The sequence below is a fragment of the Passer montanus genome, unplaced genomic scaffold (assembly GCF_014805655.1).
Source record: "Passer montanus isolate IOZ18808 unplaced genomic scaffold, ASM1480565v1 scaffold69, whole genome shotgun sequence".
NCBI classification, from domain to species: Eukaryota; Metazoa; Chordata; class Aves; order Passeriformes; family Passeridae; genus Passer; species Passer montanus.
This window is the reverse complement of record NW_024372036.1, coordinates 5,571,352-5,588,865: the sequence shown is the minus strand read 5'-3', so window position 1 is coordinate 5,588,865 and position 17,514 is coordinate 5,571,352. Positions and strand designations below refer to the sequence as shown.

At 44.1% G+C, this 17,514-nt stretch overlaps 1 protein-coding gene across 1 annotated transcript in view; it reads right to left on the bottom strand.

Annotated features, from left to right (window-relative positions):
- Positions 1–8,574: 8,574 nt before the first annotated feature.
- The window catches only part of MED14 (mediator complex subunit 14), a 35,289-nt gene continuing 26,349 nt past the window's right edge, over positions 8,575–17,514 (bottom strand). The window contains exons 24-31 of the mRNA XM_039729427.1: positions 17,306–17,437; positions 16,089–16,271; positions 15,181–15,416; positions 14,365–14,544; positions 14,063–14,170; positions 13,500–13,625; positions 12,707–12,896; positions 8,575–9,170 (exon numbers count right to left, since the gene is read on the bottom strand). Of these exons, the coding sequence (XP_039585361.1) occupies positions 9,097–9,170; positions 12,707–12,896; positions 13,500–13,625; positions 14,063–14,170; positions 14,365–14,544; positions 15,181–15,416; positions 16,089–16,271; positions 17,306–17,437 (1,229 nt within the window). The 3' untranslated portion in view covers positions 8,575–9,096. The remainder of the gene's footprint in view (positions 9,171–12,706; positions 12,897–13,499; positions 13,626–14,062; positions 14,171–14,364; positions 14,545–15,180; positions 15,417–16,088; positions 16,272–17,305; positions 17,438–17,514) is intronic.

Below are 17,514 nucleotides of genomic sequence, written 5' to 3'. Positions count from 1 at the left end.
TAACCCAGAGGTCCCCAGGAATTCATCAGCACAGGAATCACCTTTATTTCTTCTTTCCACCCTACGTTTGGCCACTTTCATACCACAGACCTGGTTCTTTAAAAATTCCACAGCTGCTGAAATATTCAGATGGTTGGAAGTGGTGAAACAAGTCCTACTTGCCATCATTTCCAGCACTGTGTAGGAGTAAATTGGTTACTGTAGCCTAAATTAACTATTTGGCAGAGGGGAAAATAATCTAAAAAGCGGAAGTCTTTAAATACTGACAAATTCCTTTATGAATTTCCCTGTAACGTGCAGCTTAATCTTAGCTGGAAAATAAACACTTATGCACTCCTACCTCTGGTTTTTTGCTCCTCAAGCTCTTCCTCTCTAGTCTTTGTTAAAATTTGACTTTAGTCATGTTTCTGTTTTTTGAAGCACTGTAGCCTCTGCACTCCAATCCTATAATCCTGCAGATTATAAAGGGCTCCAAAAAGCCCTTTATAATCTGCACCTCTTGCCAGTGTTGGAGTACCTCAAATGGACAAGATTATTCTGAAGGAATTAACTATCCCTGTATAGGACATTATTCCTCAGGACATCCCTCACTCAGAGGACACATGAATGAATTCTCCAGGGCTGACCTGTTCCTGCACAGCTCAGGTGATCCTCATTTTATCAGCTTCAAGCTGCCCTCTGCCACTCCCTGAATGAGGCTGAGCCTGCATTGGCAACATGGGACACCCTGGCAAAAATGTGGGATGGGATGGGATGGAGGAGGTTACTTTTATTTATTTATTTATTTGAATGCCCGTGCAGTTCAGATGGGGAGGAAAATTTGGAAAAGCAAAGAGAATCAGAGTAAGACTTTGATCTCTTTAGTTGAAAATGAAGGTATGGAAAGCACTGAAGAACAATGATGCAGGAAGGATATTCTGGCTCCCTCTCAATTGCAGGGAGGATGTGCCAGCACCAGGGCTGGAAGAGAGGCCACGGGGAAGCAGCCAGGGGCTGTCCCTCTCTCCAGCCCTCTGCAGGACACTGGGCACCTCTGGGCCAGTCCCTGCTGCTCTTCTCCCTCTGCTCCCTCCACTCCTTAACTTTAACATCAGTCTTCAAAAGAGCTAAGGCTGTGTGGATTTTGTTATTGTTCTTTGTGCCAAAAAAAGAAGCAAGATTCTTCTAAAATCACAACTTTAGAGCAGCTGCCTGACTGGCCCTAACTCTGCCCAAGGGACTGAAACAAGATGGGAAAAGGGCAGTTTTTTTCTTGGATTCTTACAAAATATCACCTCATGCTCACAGCTTTCTCTGGCTGACTTCATCTCTGTAGTGCACCACAAAGCTCAGAGCAGTGAGGATCTCCACAAGCCTCCCTCCCTGGGGATTCAGGGAGGCCTTGGAAGTTTGGGCAAAAGCCTGTAATTAAGACAGAGCCTGCCAAGCTTATAAACAGCATTTTACAGCACATTTGCCTGTAATGGATCTGGGTTTGGAGACATAGGAGGGCACTGCCAGTCCTACATTTCTTATGGAATTCAAAGCAGACCCCTTGTTTTATTTTTCTTTTAACAGCTGTATGAGCCATGGCACCAACTGCACTGCACACAGTGAATCTTGTGTCTCCCTCCCAAATCCCTTTGTCAGTGAGGAAGAAGAAACTCTCATTTCTGAGGAACCCTGCAGCACACTGAGGTGTCCAATCCCCCAGGGAGAAGGGAAGAGCTGCAGCAGTGCCCCTGCAGGGCCATGACCGTGCTGAGCTCAGCTCTGGCACTGCTGCCCACAAACACCCTGCACAGTGTGGGGCTTTCACTGCTGTGTGCTGTGAAAGGAAAGAGGACTCTTGGGAAATACTCTGGTCAGGGTCACCTCTGTGACTTTCTGCTGATGTCTGTAATCCTCAAAGTTCAAAGGATGGAGGAGAGCTGCTGTGCTCCACCAAACTGGCCCAAAAACTTCCACCTGGCCACAAGTCAAGTAAATTTGCACAACAAAATCCACACAGCTGATGGGTCACCTCGGGCCTCAGCAAGCTCTGTCTGCAGTCCCTACCCACGATGAATGCCACTGGAGTTTGAAATTAAATTAAACAACCTGGAATAATCCTCTTCCAGGATGGCCAGGATGTGCTATTTGCATGCTGCAAACAACAGCGTGTTTGAATAAAAGGTTGATTCCTTCAACGTTATCCCTGAAAATCTTCAGAAATCTTTCTCTGTTTGAGCAGCTGACTCTTGGGTAAGAGCTGCACATGGATGGTACCACGCTGTGCCAAGCTGTGCAGCGAGCAAGAGGCAGGAGGTGTGTAGGCAAACTCTGGGTTTTTTTAAGGCACCCATCTGCAACAAAACAAAGCAGAAAAACAAATGCAAAAGTGTGTCAAGAAAAGCAACTTACAAACCCGATTCCACAGCTACCAGGCTGTTTTCAAATCTAAAATGAATTTGACTATGAGCAACTATGGATGGATCTCGGCACCTAGAGCATAGAAAACAATTAATTTATTTCTAAAGATTGCCCTGGTCCCTGTCTGTGAGATACCATGAAAGGAAAGGCACTACCTTGCTGCCAAGGTAAATTCCAGCCCACAGAAATCATAAGGAATTTATTGTTTCCAAGCATCCAGAGCTACCCTGAATGTGCATATTAGGCCTGTACATTCATTGTGGAGCTTCGTGAAAGGGAGGGACTGTGCCCACACTGCAAAGTGAGAGGGACAGGGCCCAGTGTGGGCCCTTGGGACAAACATCCCTGAGTGACTCACACCCAAACTCTTCCACACCCACCCTGAGCCATTTCAGCTTGCAGAGATCTCACTGGAGCAGTCCCACACGGAGCCAGGGATCTTGCTGTCCTGCAGCTTCTGCACAGCAAGCCTGAGTCCCCAGGCTGGCCCACTTTATCTAGCAGAGGAAAACACACCCAAACAGAGACCACCCTTTGGAGACTCCTGCCTAGCAGAAAAGTTAATGCTGGGACCACTGCAGGGGCCAAGAGGCGCCTGGCAAAAGCCAAGGTCTGAGTTTGGGTTCCCAGCCAACTCCTGCCTGGCTGCTGGAGCTCTGTGAGGGTGGAGAACACAAGGAATGTTTCTCCACAGCAGCAGCTGCTGGGCTGGTGCTGCTGGGAGAGCCACTGAGCAGCTTCTGGCGTGGTGTCCTGGCACCTTAACCGAGAGCTGAACTGGAAAACTTGAACTCTGAGTGCAGAGCAGGCAGAAAGGGCAGAGCTGGGTTCAGACACGGGTTAGGTCTCAGCTTGGAGCTGGCAGCTCTCCTCTGGGCACTGAGGTGACAGCCAAGCAGGACAGAGCTAGGCTTAACCAGCTGCTTCAGTGTGGGGGCAGGATGTCTCAGTAGTATTTGGAGTTACACTTCAGTTCTCACACAGTACTGTTGTCAAAATAGCTATTTTCACATAGCCAAATCCCTGGGTATCAGTCAGCTTCACAGGCTGTCCTAGGAGTTAAAGTATACATCCATTTTTCCTTTTTTTCCTTCAAGATCATTGATGGCACATGTACACAAACACCTCTTTTCTTTGCCTTGTCCTTGTCCTCCTTTTGATGGGAGGACAGAGCACAGATGTAAGTAAACAAGGTGTGTGTGTCCTGCTAGCTGATGTTTACACAGATGAGCAAGTCAAAGTGTTGTTCCACAGCACCAGTGGGATAATCCCAGTCAGGCTGTGCAGTAGCTTCTGTGGGAGAACATGCACAGTGAACAGTGTGGTTTCCCAGCTGGGTGTGGAAACCATGACAAGTTCCTACAACATCTCAGCACTTCACAAGCAGAGGCCTTGTAGGTACAAGGGGGAGAGGGGTGGCTGGAGGCAGCCCTGCAGAAAGGGACTGGGGGAGCCAGTGTTGCTCCAGCAGCCAGGAGTGCAGAGCCCATCCCGGGCTGCTCCAGCCATGGCACAGTGAGGTGCCAGCAGTGATTATCCCACTGCACTCTGTGCTGCCCCGCCTGTTTAACAAGGATGCTGAAATCTTTGAATGTGTCCAGAGGAGGGCAACACAGCTGGTGAAAAGGCTGGAAGGAATGTCCTCTGAGGAGTGGTTGAGGACTCAGGACGTGTCTCCTTTGGAGAAGAGGAGGCTGAGAGGAAACCTCATTGCTCCCTGCAGCTTCCTGAGGAGGGGAAATGGAGAGGGAGGTGTTGAGATCTTCTCCCAGGGATCCAGGGACAGGATGTGTGGGAATGGTTCAAACCCACATTGACAGGAGCCATTTAGACTGGACATCAGGAGGCATTTCTTTACTGAGAGGATGGTCAAACACTGGGACAGGCTTCCTGCAGAGGTGGTCGATGCCCCAAGCCTGCCAGTGTTTAAGAGCATTTGGATTATGCCCTTAATAACGTGATTAAATTTTGGTCAGCCCTGAATTGGTCATGCAGTTGGACTAAAAGGTCCTTGCAGATCCTCTTCTAATGAAATATCCTATCCTATCCTATCCTATCCTATCCTATCCTATCCTATCCTATCCTATCCTATCCTATCCTATCCTATCCTATCCTATCCTATCCTATCCTATCCTATCCTATCCTATCCTATCCTATCCATCTCTAGCAGCAAGGTGGGAGCTCACGTGCAGAGCAGCACCAGAGGCAGCACCACAGCTCCCAGCCCTGTGCCAGGCTGGCTCTGTCCCTGCTTTTTGGGATTTACATCACAGAGATCGATGCTGGAAGCGCAGCAAGGCCCAGCCTGGCCTGCAGCTCTCCCGCCGCCCCCTCCCTCCTTCTGCAAAATTAGCTCCAAAGGACAGGAGTGCTTTGCTCCGTCTCTTTTAAATGCTGCTTTGCCAGCTTGCCAGCTGCTTTCAGCAGCGTACTGGTGACAGAGGAAGCCTCCAAAATGAAGATGCAGGAAGGAGGGGTGTGCTGCCCAGGCAGGGCCGCAGCACCAGGAGCGCCCTGGGCAAGGCGCTGAGGGCTGGGCTGCAGGTGAGAGATGGAACTCCCTGCCCACACACACCAGCTCATGACACTGTGGAGATCTGAGTGCTTCAGGGCCACGGGCAGGTTTCCCGAGGGTGGACAGGACTCCTCGTCTGTTTGTGATCAGCTGCCGTGACCCTGAGGGGGGGTAGACATCATGAGGGAGGCAAATCCCCAGGTGGGGCACAGGAGAGGGAGGGGACCCCTTCTTGCCTGAACCCCCTGAGCCCAGGGAGCTGTCTGCCCTAACACAGGGCAGGGATGTCAGCAACCCCCTTCCCACGCCGGAGCTTTCACACCCCATTTTTGTGATTTCTGACAGGCTCCCCCCTCAGCCGCTGCCCTCCAAGAGCGCAGGTGTGGGTGACACTCCCGGCGCTCTGACAGCCCCGGTGAAATCCTTCCAAAGGCCCGTGTGGAGGTGGGGCACCGCAGGAGGAGTAAAACCAGTGCATGGCAAGGCTGAGCACGGTGCTTTCCCCGCTGTGGGAGCCCTGTCCCGCCTAGCAGGGACACGTTTTCCCGCAGCCCTGGCTGTGAGCCTGCGGAGACCTCTCCGAGCTCCTTTCCCAGGGCAGGGATTGAAGCTGCCCAGGCTGAAGCTGCCGCTCCGTGCTGCTCCGCACAGCCTGCAGCCAGCCCTTCCCCGCTCAGCATCCCTCATCTCCCCGAGCAGCGGCCTCCCGCTTCCTGCCGGAGCCTCCACGCGGGGCCATTTCCCAAAGGATCGGTTCCTGCTCCGTGTTATGAATAGAAAGTTATCAGTTTTAGGTTGCAGAGTTAAAAGCAAGTCGGACCTGTTGCTGTAAGTTAGTTTCACTGCCAGCTGGGAGTCCGTGGGAGAGCGGCACGCAGTGAGGGGGCAGCTCAGCCCCTGCTTCCCGGGCGGGCCGTGCTCCCGGAGCCAAAGGTCAGCCTTAGAAACATTCCCCAAAATCATGATCCACCCACTGAGCAGCAAACCCCCGGCGGCTGCTGGAGCACCTCCGGAAAAGCGAGGCATGTTTGAAGTCAGCATGATTTAATCTAAATGTGAAAGTCTCAATTACATCGCTATTACGGGGTTGCACAGAGCCACAGCTCGGTAATTACAACCTCGATGCTACATATGGTTAATACATTTCAATTACATGTTAATTTATTGAAATAGGTTCTTACCTTAAAAATCTCTGAAATTCTGTGGTAGATGGAAAATTTGGGCCAGGGGAACAACTATAACCACTTGAGCTGAGATGGCCACTGTAGCACAACTTTTGAAGTGACATTTTTGACAGACTAATCAAAGATCTGATTAAAATGACCCAAATATTCTCCTAGTAGTCTATTTGTCATACAGAAGATTTTGCTTTAAAATGCCTGCGAACCACAGTAACTTCCAATTGACAGATGAAACTAAGCACATGCCTAAAGACAAACTGCAGCTCGTAAAGAAAAACAGCTTCTGGTTTTATGGAGCTTTGTTTTGTCTCAGCAGTTTATCATCAGAGCTTGTTTCCCTGCAGCCTTTCTAAACTCAGTTAAAAAAAAATCTGCAGACTCCAAGGCTACCTGTGAAACACTCAAACGTAGAAAGATAACAAAGAATTAAAACTTAGTTTCAAACCAAAACACCTCAGAACCTCACCTTGATTCCACTCCTTGTCTGAGTATTTGCAGGGCTCAAAAAAGTCTCTTCCCTATTTTCTATCTTGAGGAAATCTTTAACAGGATCAGTATTTGTTATCTGGAAAGCCACAAAATCTATGGCTGCCATTGGGAATGGCTTTTTTGGACACATGAAACGTGTTTCCATCTGACACTGGCTAACATTTCTAAGCCAGAGCCGTGGATCAGCTCAGAAAAACTATTCTTCCTCTCTATAATTCAATTATTCAGTAACTCATCCTTGTCCCACAAGGTGAGTTGATCAGGAACTTAGAAACCTCTAGAAATACTGAAGGATGTGGAGTCACTGCAGCACTTTCAGTGAAATAAATGGACAAAGAAATCCACCATAAGAAATCTACAAATAGTCCCAATGCAGCAGGTGGTCACATCATCTGGCTGCCAGAAAAAGGGACTGAACACATGGAAAATGAAACTTAAAACTGATGTTGTAAAAACACACGGAAAACAAAACTTAAAACTGCAATTGCAAATACAGTCATTGCTTTGAAAGGAACAAGTGTCTCTGGTGAGTGGGAAATGCTTCCTTTCACTAGTAGTGCTTATCATAAGAATTTAGTTTTTTAGGAGAAATGTTTAAAATGTGGTGTATGAGTGCTGTGTAGAACATAAAACAAAATTCAACCTTCCCATCACCTGGAATTTGGAGTGTCAGTCCATAACCATCTGTCAGTAGTTACATGGTTTGTTTTCTCTGCCCTGGGGGGAGGCCTCTCCCCTCCCTTTTATTTCCAAGTGCTGAAGCTCTGCCACCACCACACTCAACATCCCCTGCTCCTTCCCCCAGGGCAGCAGGTACTGCTCACATGTCACAAAGCTGATTTTAGGCATGGGAATGCTCCCACCTCAAAACCAGACCAGTGACCAGAACTGCAGCCAGTGTTTTTCAGACATCCTTGTGACACCTCTCAATTTTAAAACATCAGTTTAGCTGTAAAAAGGCAAAAATATGGGCTCTTTCCAACTGAGCAGCAGCAGCATTTACAAACTGCAGGTTTTCACTCCAGGGGATGGGTTTTGTCTTTCAGAAGCAGAAGCTGTATAACCATCTGTTAGATACACACGGGTGACACAGCAGTGACACAGGACTCACTCTCAAACCACAAGTCCAAGGCTGAAATCTGAGGTGGGCACCAACCAAAAGCTGATTTCTAGCAGCAAGAGGTGCAGAGAAAGAAGCACTGTGACAGTTGTAGGGCCAATGGGCAGCCTTGAAGACAGCAAGGCAGGCTGGAATACATTCACTAAAAGATATTTAAAATTAGTTTAAAGCATCCTTCAGCTGAGCAGGGAGCTGCCAGAGCTCTGCAAAGGCAGGGAGGCAGCACAGCTGAAAGTCACTGTTGTAGGAAAGTCAGGAAACCAACTCCATAAAAATTTGAGAATACTCATCCAGGAGGACAAATGGTTAAATGACAGAGTTACTCCTAAGGATGGACATTTTATTCAATTACAAGAACCTTCAGTCATTACTGACAAAGTTATCTACAAACATCCAATTCAGGAAGTTAAGTGGGAGGTTGTTTCTTTTTTGGATCAGCCTCTCCAGTTTTGTGGTAGCAGGTCCAGCTTCTACCTTACCTGCCTCTACAGCAAGACAAGAGACTGTTATTACAGATTGCATAGCAGATGACAAAAGGTTCTTTCTTCCACTAAGCTTTGCCTTTGGGACAGAAAAGATGTAGTTCCTGGTATAAGAAAGTATTAGTTGTACATTTTAAGTAGTTAAGTAGCACCATTCTAAATAGTTACTAGTTATTTTTACAACCAGGAAAATGAACAAACTCTGTTCTACTCTGATTTGGAACAAATGGAACCCAGAGGATAAATAAATAAAGATTTGTTTGGGTTTTTAAGTTAGCAGCATGTGTGTGTATAACCAAGATCACATACAGAGATAGTGCAGGAAGTGTGAACATAAGAGATCTGATCAGTGGCTACAGGGGAGAGGAATAAAGTTTAAGATGATACAACATCCAGTTTAAGATTTTTTAATCCAGTTTATTAAATATTGCTTTTTGGGGACATGTTTACAACAAGCCCAAATAAATTGTTTAAGGATTCAAAGCAGTCATATTAAAATACAGCTTCAATATAAAGTTTGTCACAGTTTTACAGTATTCAAAAATGACAGACCTGCCTTAAAAAAAGACTATTACACCAAAACATAAGAAAAACAGAAAAACAAACAAGTTTGGCATTTTCATAATCTTTATAGTATAAAACAGAATATTAAATCTATTACCAGCAAGCTGATACTTCAATCTATTACCTAGTCTGAAGTGTCTCCCATTAAAACACACTATACAACAGCACTATACAAAAGTCGTGGTGATACTCATGTGATGAAAGTGCATCCCTGAAAGTTTGCCAGTTTATAGTTAGCTCTTAGAAAAAAAGGTAAAATTAAAACGTCCTCTTTTAACTGAAGGCTTTATTTTATTTTTTTTTTAATTTTTTTTTTGCTGTTTTGTCTCACTTTCAGCCTTCTTTTAAAAGTGTCTAGGGACGCCCCCCAGGGGGCAGCGTAAGATTAACCATCAAATCACGAACGGCTGCAAATATTGTGCATTCACCTGGAACAGGGAAAAGAGACAGGTTAGCACCGCGCCCCGGCCAGCCCTTCCTCACTCTGGAGCAGGGAAAAGAGACAGGTTAGCCCCACACCCCACAGCCCTTCCTCACTGAGCCCCCTGAGCCCCCAGGGCAGAGCCGAGGGTGCAGAGGCTGCCACTCCCAAACCCCAGCAACCTCCAGGGAGGCTGGGATTTGTGGGAGCTACCAGCTGAAGGAGCTCCAGCTTTCCCAGCAGGACTGCTCTTCTTGGTGATGGAATTGCAAGTAGCTCTTAACTTTTAATTGCTTTTGAATGTCAGATTGAATCTATGCTAGAATTGACTGCACATGGACTGTGGTCCAATTTTTTCTCTAAGTTATTAATTATGAGCACCTCATCTTATTAAAAAAAAATAACCCAACTTTTTCAAGTTATATTTCTATTGATTACAAGCAGAAATGAAACATTTTGAAAGACTCAAGTCTGATACAGCTGGAAGATGTTTTCTGTCCTAAACTTAGTCTTGGAAACATTTCTAATTCCAAGACTGGGCAACAGTCAGGAATCTGTTTCTTTCAACCAAATTGCTCTGGCTCTACCACTGACATCCAAACTGCAAAATAAAATACAGAGCAGGTGGACTTCTGTTTCCAACAGCTGAGATTCAGTACTGAGAGGAAAAACCAGCCACAGCTACCCCAAGTTTTAAATAGCACTTGTTGACAAAAACACACACTTTCTGAATAGCTTAAAGAAGTTAAAACCAACAGAAGCGAAAGGGTTAAATAAGAATAACAAAAGATGAAGCAACAGGCAGCTGTGATTTTCATCAACTATTTCCTGCTAAGAGAATATAATTAGTAGCCACTGTTGTACCCTGGTCACCGTGGGCTGAATTTTTCCTGCATATTTCAAGAAATATCAATTAGAGGACATTGAATTTCGCTGCTGAAGGAGCAACAGTGTGAGCAGAGATAAGAGCAGAGCCTGTTGGGATGCATTAATCTTAACTGCCAGACTAGGGATTCCCAAGATTATTTTGGGCAAGTCATTATCATATCAAAGCTACAAATCTGGGCTAAATACCATCCACTGCAGCACTGAAAATCAGACAGTGAAAAATGTTTAGTCGTGAAGTGCTTTAAGAATCATCACAAGCCCCTTAAACTCCTCTCTAAGGTCACCTCAGGCATCCATAGGGACTTCAATTTCCTTACCAGACTGATGTCCACTACATACTGTAGGTTTTGGACTTACAGCTCAAGTTTCAACTTATTATTGCAGGGCATTGATTTCCTCTCAGTTCATACAAGTACTTCCCCAAAGTAAAGTTTTTTCTCCCATGGAGGCATAGGTAAAGTGGTCTTAGACAACGTGTACTCACAATGAGTCAACACTTTACTGTTAAACACAGCAGAATGTGTTTGCCCACAGATCTGAAAAGAAAACTCTTTCAAAAGAACTTACTTTTCAGGCACTACCATTTTATTAAGAGGAAAATTAAGCTGAGTACAAAATACTTTCTCACAAAGAGAGAAAGGTAAAAAAGATACAGCCAGAACAAGGCAACACTGATTCCATGTTACAACGACAGTGCCAGTAACATCAGCTGTGCATGATGGGAGGGCCTGCTCCTTCCTAACCCAAACAGTGAAAAATTCCCTTAACCAAGCAGATTGCAATTAGTGCAGCAGAGAGCTAACAGGTAGGAAAGTCAGGAAAATCCTGGGTACAGCACAGGAGCAGCAGAAGAGAGAGGAGCATCAGACGACAAAGGACACACATCTGGGATCTCCCACGTCCTGCTGTTTTAAGAGAAGTCTCCCAGCTATCTACTTTCATCTGTTGGCTCTCCTATCACCTTTCAATTGTCAAGAAAAGAAGGTATTCTTGTTCTCTTTGATCAGCTATAATTATGTATGTTTTGACAATAAGAACCGAGTAAATTGCATTTCAAGTGTCTTCAGGGAAGATCCTACTTTTGCTGGGTGATGGTGGAAATAAATAAAATCATACAGACTCATTCTTTCTTTTGGAAGTTAGAGGAAGGACTACTAGAAATTTCCTCTGCTCAGCCAGCTACATTTTCCTTTGCCTGGACAAGGTTCTGCTTGTGGCTCCAATGCTTTTCCTATGCTTTTTTTCCCCCGTCTATACTTTGCTGCCTGTACTGGATTCCAAAACTGCTTCAAAACTTGCATGACAAACAAAAATTGTCCACTTTGATCTATCTAGTGACCATCAGAAAACATCTCACCACACACCTCCAGAGCAGCTTTGACAGTTACTTGCTCTGCCTGTGGTATTTTGTGGAGGGTTTACTTTAAAGCACAACTCAGGGCAATAACAAACAGCAAAACAAGAACCTACCCTTCCCCACACCAGGGGAACTCTGTGGGGAAGCACCTTCCAAAAGCAACACCTGAAGTTTAGTTAATGTATTTTGAAATAAAAATGCTATACAAACAACAGCTCTTTTCCACATACAGAACTCCTACAGGGAACTCCACATGCCCTCAAGGCTATTTTCTCTCCTATTTACCTACACTATTACTAACATGTAAACAGAGAGTGCATATTAATTTAAATCCCATCACAAGTTTCAGAAATGTATGCATATCCACACTAATTTAAGGTAAACATTGCTCATGTTCTACCAATTGAAATAATCCATCAAGCATAGTTAAAAGTACTGCATAACAATGAGATGATAATAATTATAATTATACAAAAGAGAAATAAGAGTCAACCTCTGGATTCACAACTTCAATCTATTCACTGGGTTATGGGAAAAATTTTGTTCTTCATGAAAACTGAAAGTTATTGTTCTTATGAGCCATCTGTGTACTAGGACCTCAAACCACTGCTTACAGACAACATGCTGCCCAAAGAACCTGCTACTGTTCTTCCATGTTTTAGATAATAAAAGAAAAATAAAAGGCATGACAAAACAACAGGGAAAGCAAAGCACAATGCTGCTCACAGTGCACTACCTACAGGCCAATGAACACTCAGAACAACCTAGCTCAAACACTTCACAGCACGTCTGGTGGACAGAACTGTATGCACCTCTGCTAGTGGACACACTGACAAAGGAGTATACAACCACTGCAATTACTTTTAAATCATTCACAGCACGTGGACAAGTTCTGGTAACTATTTTAACATCCCTTTATATTCTACTGTTAACTTCATAATTCACCATGAAAACTGACACTTGGCCATAGCTTATTTCTCATGACTCATTCTAGGCCCATTTGTCAAAAAGTGTGACTCTTACTGAGCAGCAAGAGTTGGGCCAACAAGAGGTGGGTGCATTCTATCACTTGGGCAGAACAGCAAAACCCAGCCTGAATCATCAGTGCAACCTCCTGCTGTGTTGCCAGTACTTCCTATTAAGTTACGTATTGCCTGTCACATCAGGAGTTTGTAACCACTAAAGAAGCAAGATAGAAACCAAGAAGAATTGAGACTTAAGAGAGGTTTAGTTTTACACTGGAGATTTGTCACAGATGTCTGGGTGAAGAGAATATATCTACTGGACATGTACAGTACCTGGTCGTGGTGAATTCAGTTCAGCAAACCTCTTTAGAATATTGCTAACCATCATTGGAGCAGCAACAGAAGAGTTCTGCTGCCTGGGAATGTCAGCCTGTTGCGTTGTACCCGAAGCCATATCATAAATAATTGGGACAATAATACTAACAGCTTCCTGTGGGACTGTTGTTTTCTGTGTTAGCTGAAGCTGTGGGGAAACAACCCAAAAAGCATGTTAAATGGAATGACCATGTACTTCAGTGCAACTTCTGATACAGTTAAACACTCCAGGCCTACAGACAGCATGTCATGTACTCCCACCCCCCTGTTTTCAGACATCAATTCTGTAACAGAGAAATTATCAGTCAGGTGGAGACTATTGTCTTCACAAAAGCACCCCACAGTGAGCATTGCCTCGGGCACAACACTAATGTAGATTTGTTCTGAACATCTCATCCCTGCTCTCCTCTCCCAGCACTACTAATGTGCACTTCACCGATCTGGGTGGTTAGTGCCTCAAAGAACAACTAAACACCCACAAGGGGAACACTTGAAGATGCAGCCCAGAGGGAGATGAACTTTATATACTGTCAACATCTCTCCAAGAACACGAAACACGAGGAGCTGCTGTGCTTTAGCAGGAAGGAGAGCAGGAACACGAACCGAACTCATTACAAAAGAGGATTCCAAACAGCACAACACTTTTAGCTATTACAGCTGTCAGATACTGTGGGCTTGTGTTTTGCTACGAACTCGTGATGATCTCAGAGACATGCAGGGTTAGAATTTTAAAACAGAGAGCTCTACTTACAAAAAACAACATTTTGGATTTCAGCACAACAGCAGGTGTTCCTGGAGGAGCAATTGGTGGAGCGCTGGGAGGGATTGTTAAACAAAACTGCACGTTCCATTTCAGCTGACTTGCCTGGTCAGGGAACTGTTCAGGGAGCAGCACAGAGAAAGAACAGCAAGGTTCTCATGTCAGTGACATACACAGCTATGAATCAGGGAAGCACCACAAAGTAGAATGTGCCTCTTTAGCTAAACCTGCAGATGTTGCCAGGTTTAGAGAAATCAGAGTAACTGAAAGAATTGACCACAGTAATACAATCAGAAAGATTCTGATCAGTGTATGCATGTGCCTGTTGTAACTAACATGTCTGCAGTTCCTCAGAAACATCAGTTTAAATTAGGAAATTTTGAGCATTTCCAGGAAAGCTAGTAGCAAAATTAAAACTTCTCCAATAACATTAAATAACTTATGTATAAATTTAGAGTAATTCTTGTGTTTGTAGATAAAGACACATCAGCTTTTTTTTCAAAAACACAACAACCAAAGTTGGGTAAATTAGATAAATAGAACAGTTGACTTACCAGCTCCAGTTTCATGATGTGTACACAGTCCCTGAGGATGTGTGTGGGAGCCCCTAGTAACTTTGTGAAGGCTATCAGTGTGTTTGCTTTAAAAGGTGGTCCTGCAACCTAAAGAAAGACATTGTTTAGTAGTGCCTATTTAGATAATAAATATATAATTTAATATGCAACCAGCATGCACAGCTGTCAGTTTTATATTTTGCAGCTCTTACACATGCCAGTGAAAGTCAGGACTACTCAAAACAACACCAGAGATTAAAGTAAAGCATGAAAACATCAACATGCTTGATTTCAGTACATACCCTTGTTTCAAAGAACTTCTCCAAAACCTGTAACTCCTCTGATTTCCACTGTCCTGTATTTTCAGGTGTTACTTTCAGCTGCAAGGTCTGGTTGGTTTTGGGATTGAGAGCAACCCTGCATTTCAGTGCCTCCGTCTTAAACATTATGACACCTGGTTCATTGGAGTTTATTAACTGTAGCTGCATAAAAAGGAGATTCACAGTCAATTAGTCATTCATTAAATGGCATGAACTCACACAGACAGACAGACAGACACACACACACACACTCACTCCCTCCCCAAAGTGTAGTGATCAACCTCTCTTTCCAGAAAGAAACACCTGATATTTTAACACAAGTAAATTTGCCTTGAGCATTTAGCCTATGCCAGATTTGGCCTCTTTCTCTGTCACTGAATCCATTCCATAGAAGTGAAGAGGCACATTTGTCTGTCCCAAACCCTAAAGTAACATTCCTGACCAAGTAGTTAACATTAACTACTAACTCACTTCACTGGCAATCCTACTAAGGAGTGCTTTCCACAGTAACCCCATGGCTGTTCTAGTAAATTCCCAATGGACATGCTAAACCCAAAGAACCCACAGCATCTGAAAGTCTGGTCATAGACTTGCTACCTTAACAGTTACCAAATTTCACCTGACCAAATCTGTGTGGAAAAGAAGTAGAACTAAATTATTTCTCTAAATTTTGACACTTTAGATGGCAAAAATCAGAAGTACAAACAGTTACTTTATTTGAAGCATTTCAGTTTGTGCCTGATTAGAAAGACACGGAGCAGTCACATACCCACAGGTCCACTCCACCTGAAACCATACCGTTTCCTGCTGAATGATCCTCTGAAGATGCCTCCTCATAATCACTGACCCAAGGAATCGCTCAAGAGGGGAGCACAGATAGCTGCCAGCTAGTCCTGGCACAAGCCCAGGGGTAGGAGAGGGCAGGAGCAGAATATTCAAGGCACTGTGGGTGAGGATTGTAGGAATGGATGCAGCCCAAGAGCGCTGAGGTAGTTTCCGAGGTGGAGGCATGCTTGTTGGCATGACTTGGGAACCTGTGGGGACACAAGGACTTGCAATAAGGGAGGATTTAAGTTCAAACATTAGATATATGTTCACTTCAATTATCTCTATTCATAAATAAGTCCTCTGGGCCAAAGCTCAATCCTTCTTATTTAAGAATTTGCTTGCCTAGTGATAGGCATCAGACAGACAAGGAATTAGTTTTGACCCCGAACCCATGCAAAGAGTTTCAGTAACATTAAAGTCCCCCTCCCTTTTCCTCTTTCTGCAGCATGCCAGCAGACAGCAGGTTTGCACAACAAACTCAATGGGACGTAAAGATGGCTAAATCAGTCGTGCAAGAGCAGCATTACAGATCTATGATGTGAAAAGTTAGTATTTGGGTTGGCAAATGTGCCTATCATTGCCTTCACTCTGAAGACTTTTCTCTTAGTCATGGAGTTAATAGTTTCAGACTGATTTTTGCACTGCAACAAAAGCTATCATCAATCCTGCTGACATTTATGCTGAATGCTTTAGTTCACTTTTTCAATTTGTTATTGAAGATTTGAAGCAGGACAGAATCAAGGCTTAATTTCCTTAGACATTTTACTGCACAAGGACAGTAAGGACTGTTAGACTGACATAAGAACTACCAAAAAGAACACAACTAGAAGTGTTAAACATGAGTATTTCACAGGTATAACACTGATGAAGAAGCCTACTTGTTCCAGCTCGTGGGGAATGAGAGGCATCAGGGACAGGTGAATGAAGGGAAGGGTTGGCTGGTGACATTCCAGGCATCCGTGCTGCTGGTGATGGACCAGAGACCTGGGGAGATCCTGGCCAATTCCCTGCACGCTGACTGGGTGACATCATGGTGTATGGTGAGCTTGGGTCTATGGTACCTACAGATGTTACAAGACCATTATTATTTCTTTAAAAAGTAAAAGGCTTTCTAATAGAGAAATCTAAAAGAGGCGTACCAAAATCTATAAATTATAGCATGAAAGTGCCTGCAAGCTTCAGACTACTTTTTACAACCATACAAAACACACGAGTGGGGGCAGAGAGTAAAAATCAAGATACAGATTTCAAGGGTTTCCAGTATTTTTTAAAAAGTAGAATGTTAAGGAAAATAGTCACGTTCAACAAGTAATAGGTTCTAAACCAAACGGAGCTCCTGCCTACAGACTTGGACTTCTACTGCTCCTTAACAAAGGAAGCCCCAGCCAGACAGTTCCTTATTTATTCAGTATCTTACAGTATTATTGCAAAGGTATCTCTGCTATACAGACTGATCAGAACCTTAAACCTACTCTGTGGTTCATCTCTCTCACTTTGTTCATCTCAACAGTCAAACCAATGCGTGGAAATTACCATCTGAACTGTTCATTTGTTGTGATCTATAAACAGTTTCCAATGCACTGTGATTACACAAAGGATTGTTTTGGCAGCTTCCCAAAAAACCCAACCAAATTAATAAAGGAAACCAAAGGCATGTTGCTCACATACAGATATGTCAAACCAGCCAGACTCTGACAACGTTTTCAAATTGAAAGTATGTGAATTTCTAACCTGTTCCAGTTACTTTTCCAGGAAATGTAAGCAGTGAAAATCCACTAACTAATCTAACAAAAGAAAATGCTCATTAAAAGCTGCAGCCACTGCTCTGCTACAAGACCACACTGAATTTCCCTACATTAGTAAGCAGAAAGGAGTGACTGAGAGTCAATTTTTAACATGTTAGGAACGCCTCAAGATGCCATGCAGCTACTTTGACTACTGTTAACACTCACATATATGAAAACAGCTACTTGAGCCAATTACAAACCATGATTTTTTCTCAATTAACTTAGGTCTGCTCTGGAAGACTTAACTTTAAGAAGCAAATCTGCCCTCCCTCTATCACTACATATACACCTGCTAGTAAAGAACTCACCATGTGGGCTGGCAAAGTTAGCTGTTTGTCCCATTGTGATTCCAAGAGAGGAAGGTGAAGGAGTTGGACCAAAGGATGCTGGTGATGGTGCTCTTAAAGCCCCACTAGGTGAGCTTGCAGCATGCAAATTTCCTGATCAAAGAAATCACATCACTTGACATGCACATTTCCCATCTTTCTGTTCTAATTTTTTTCTATCAACTGCTCCC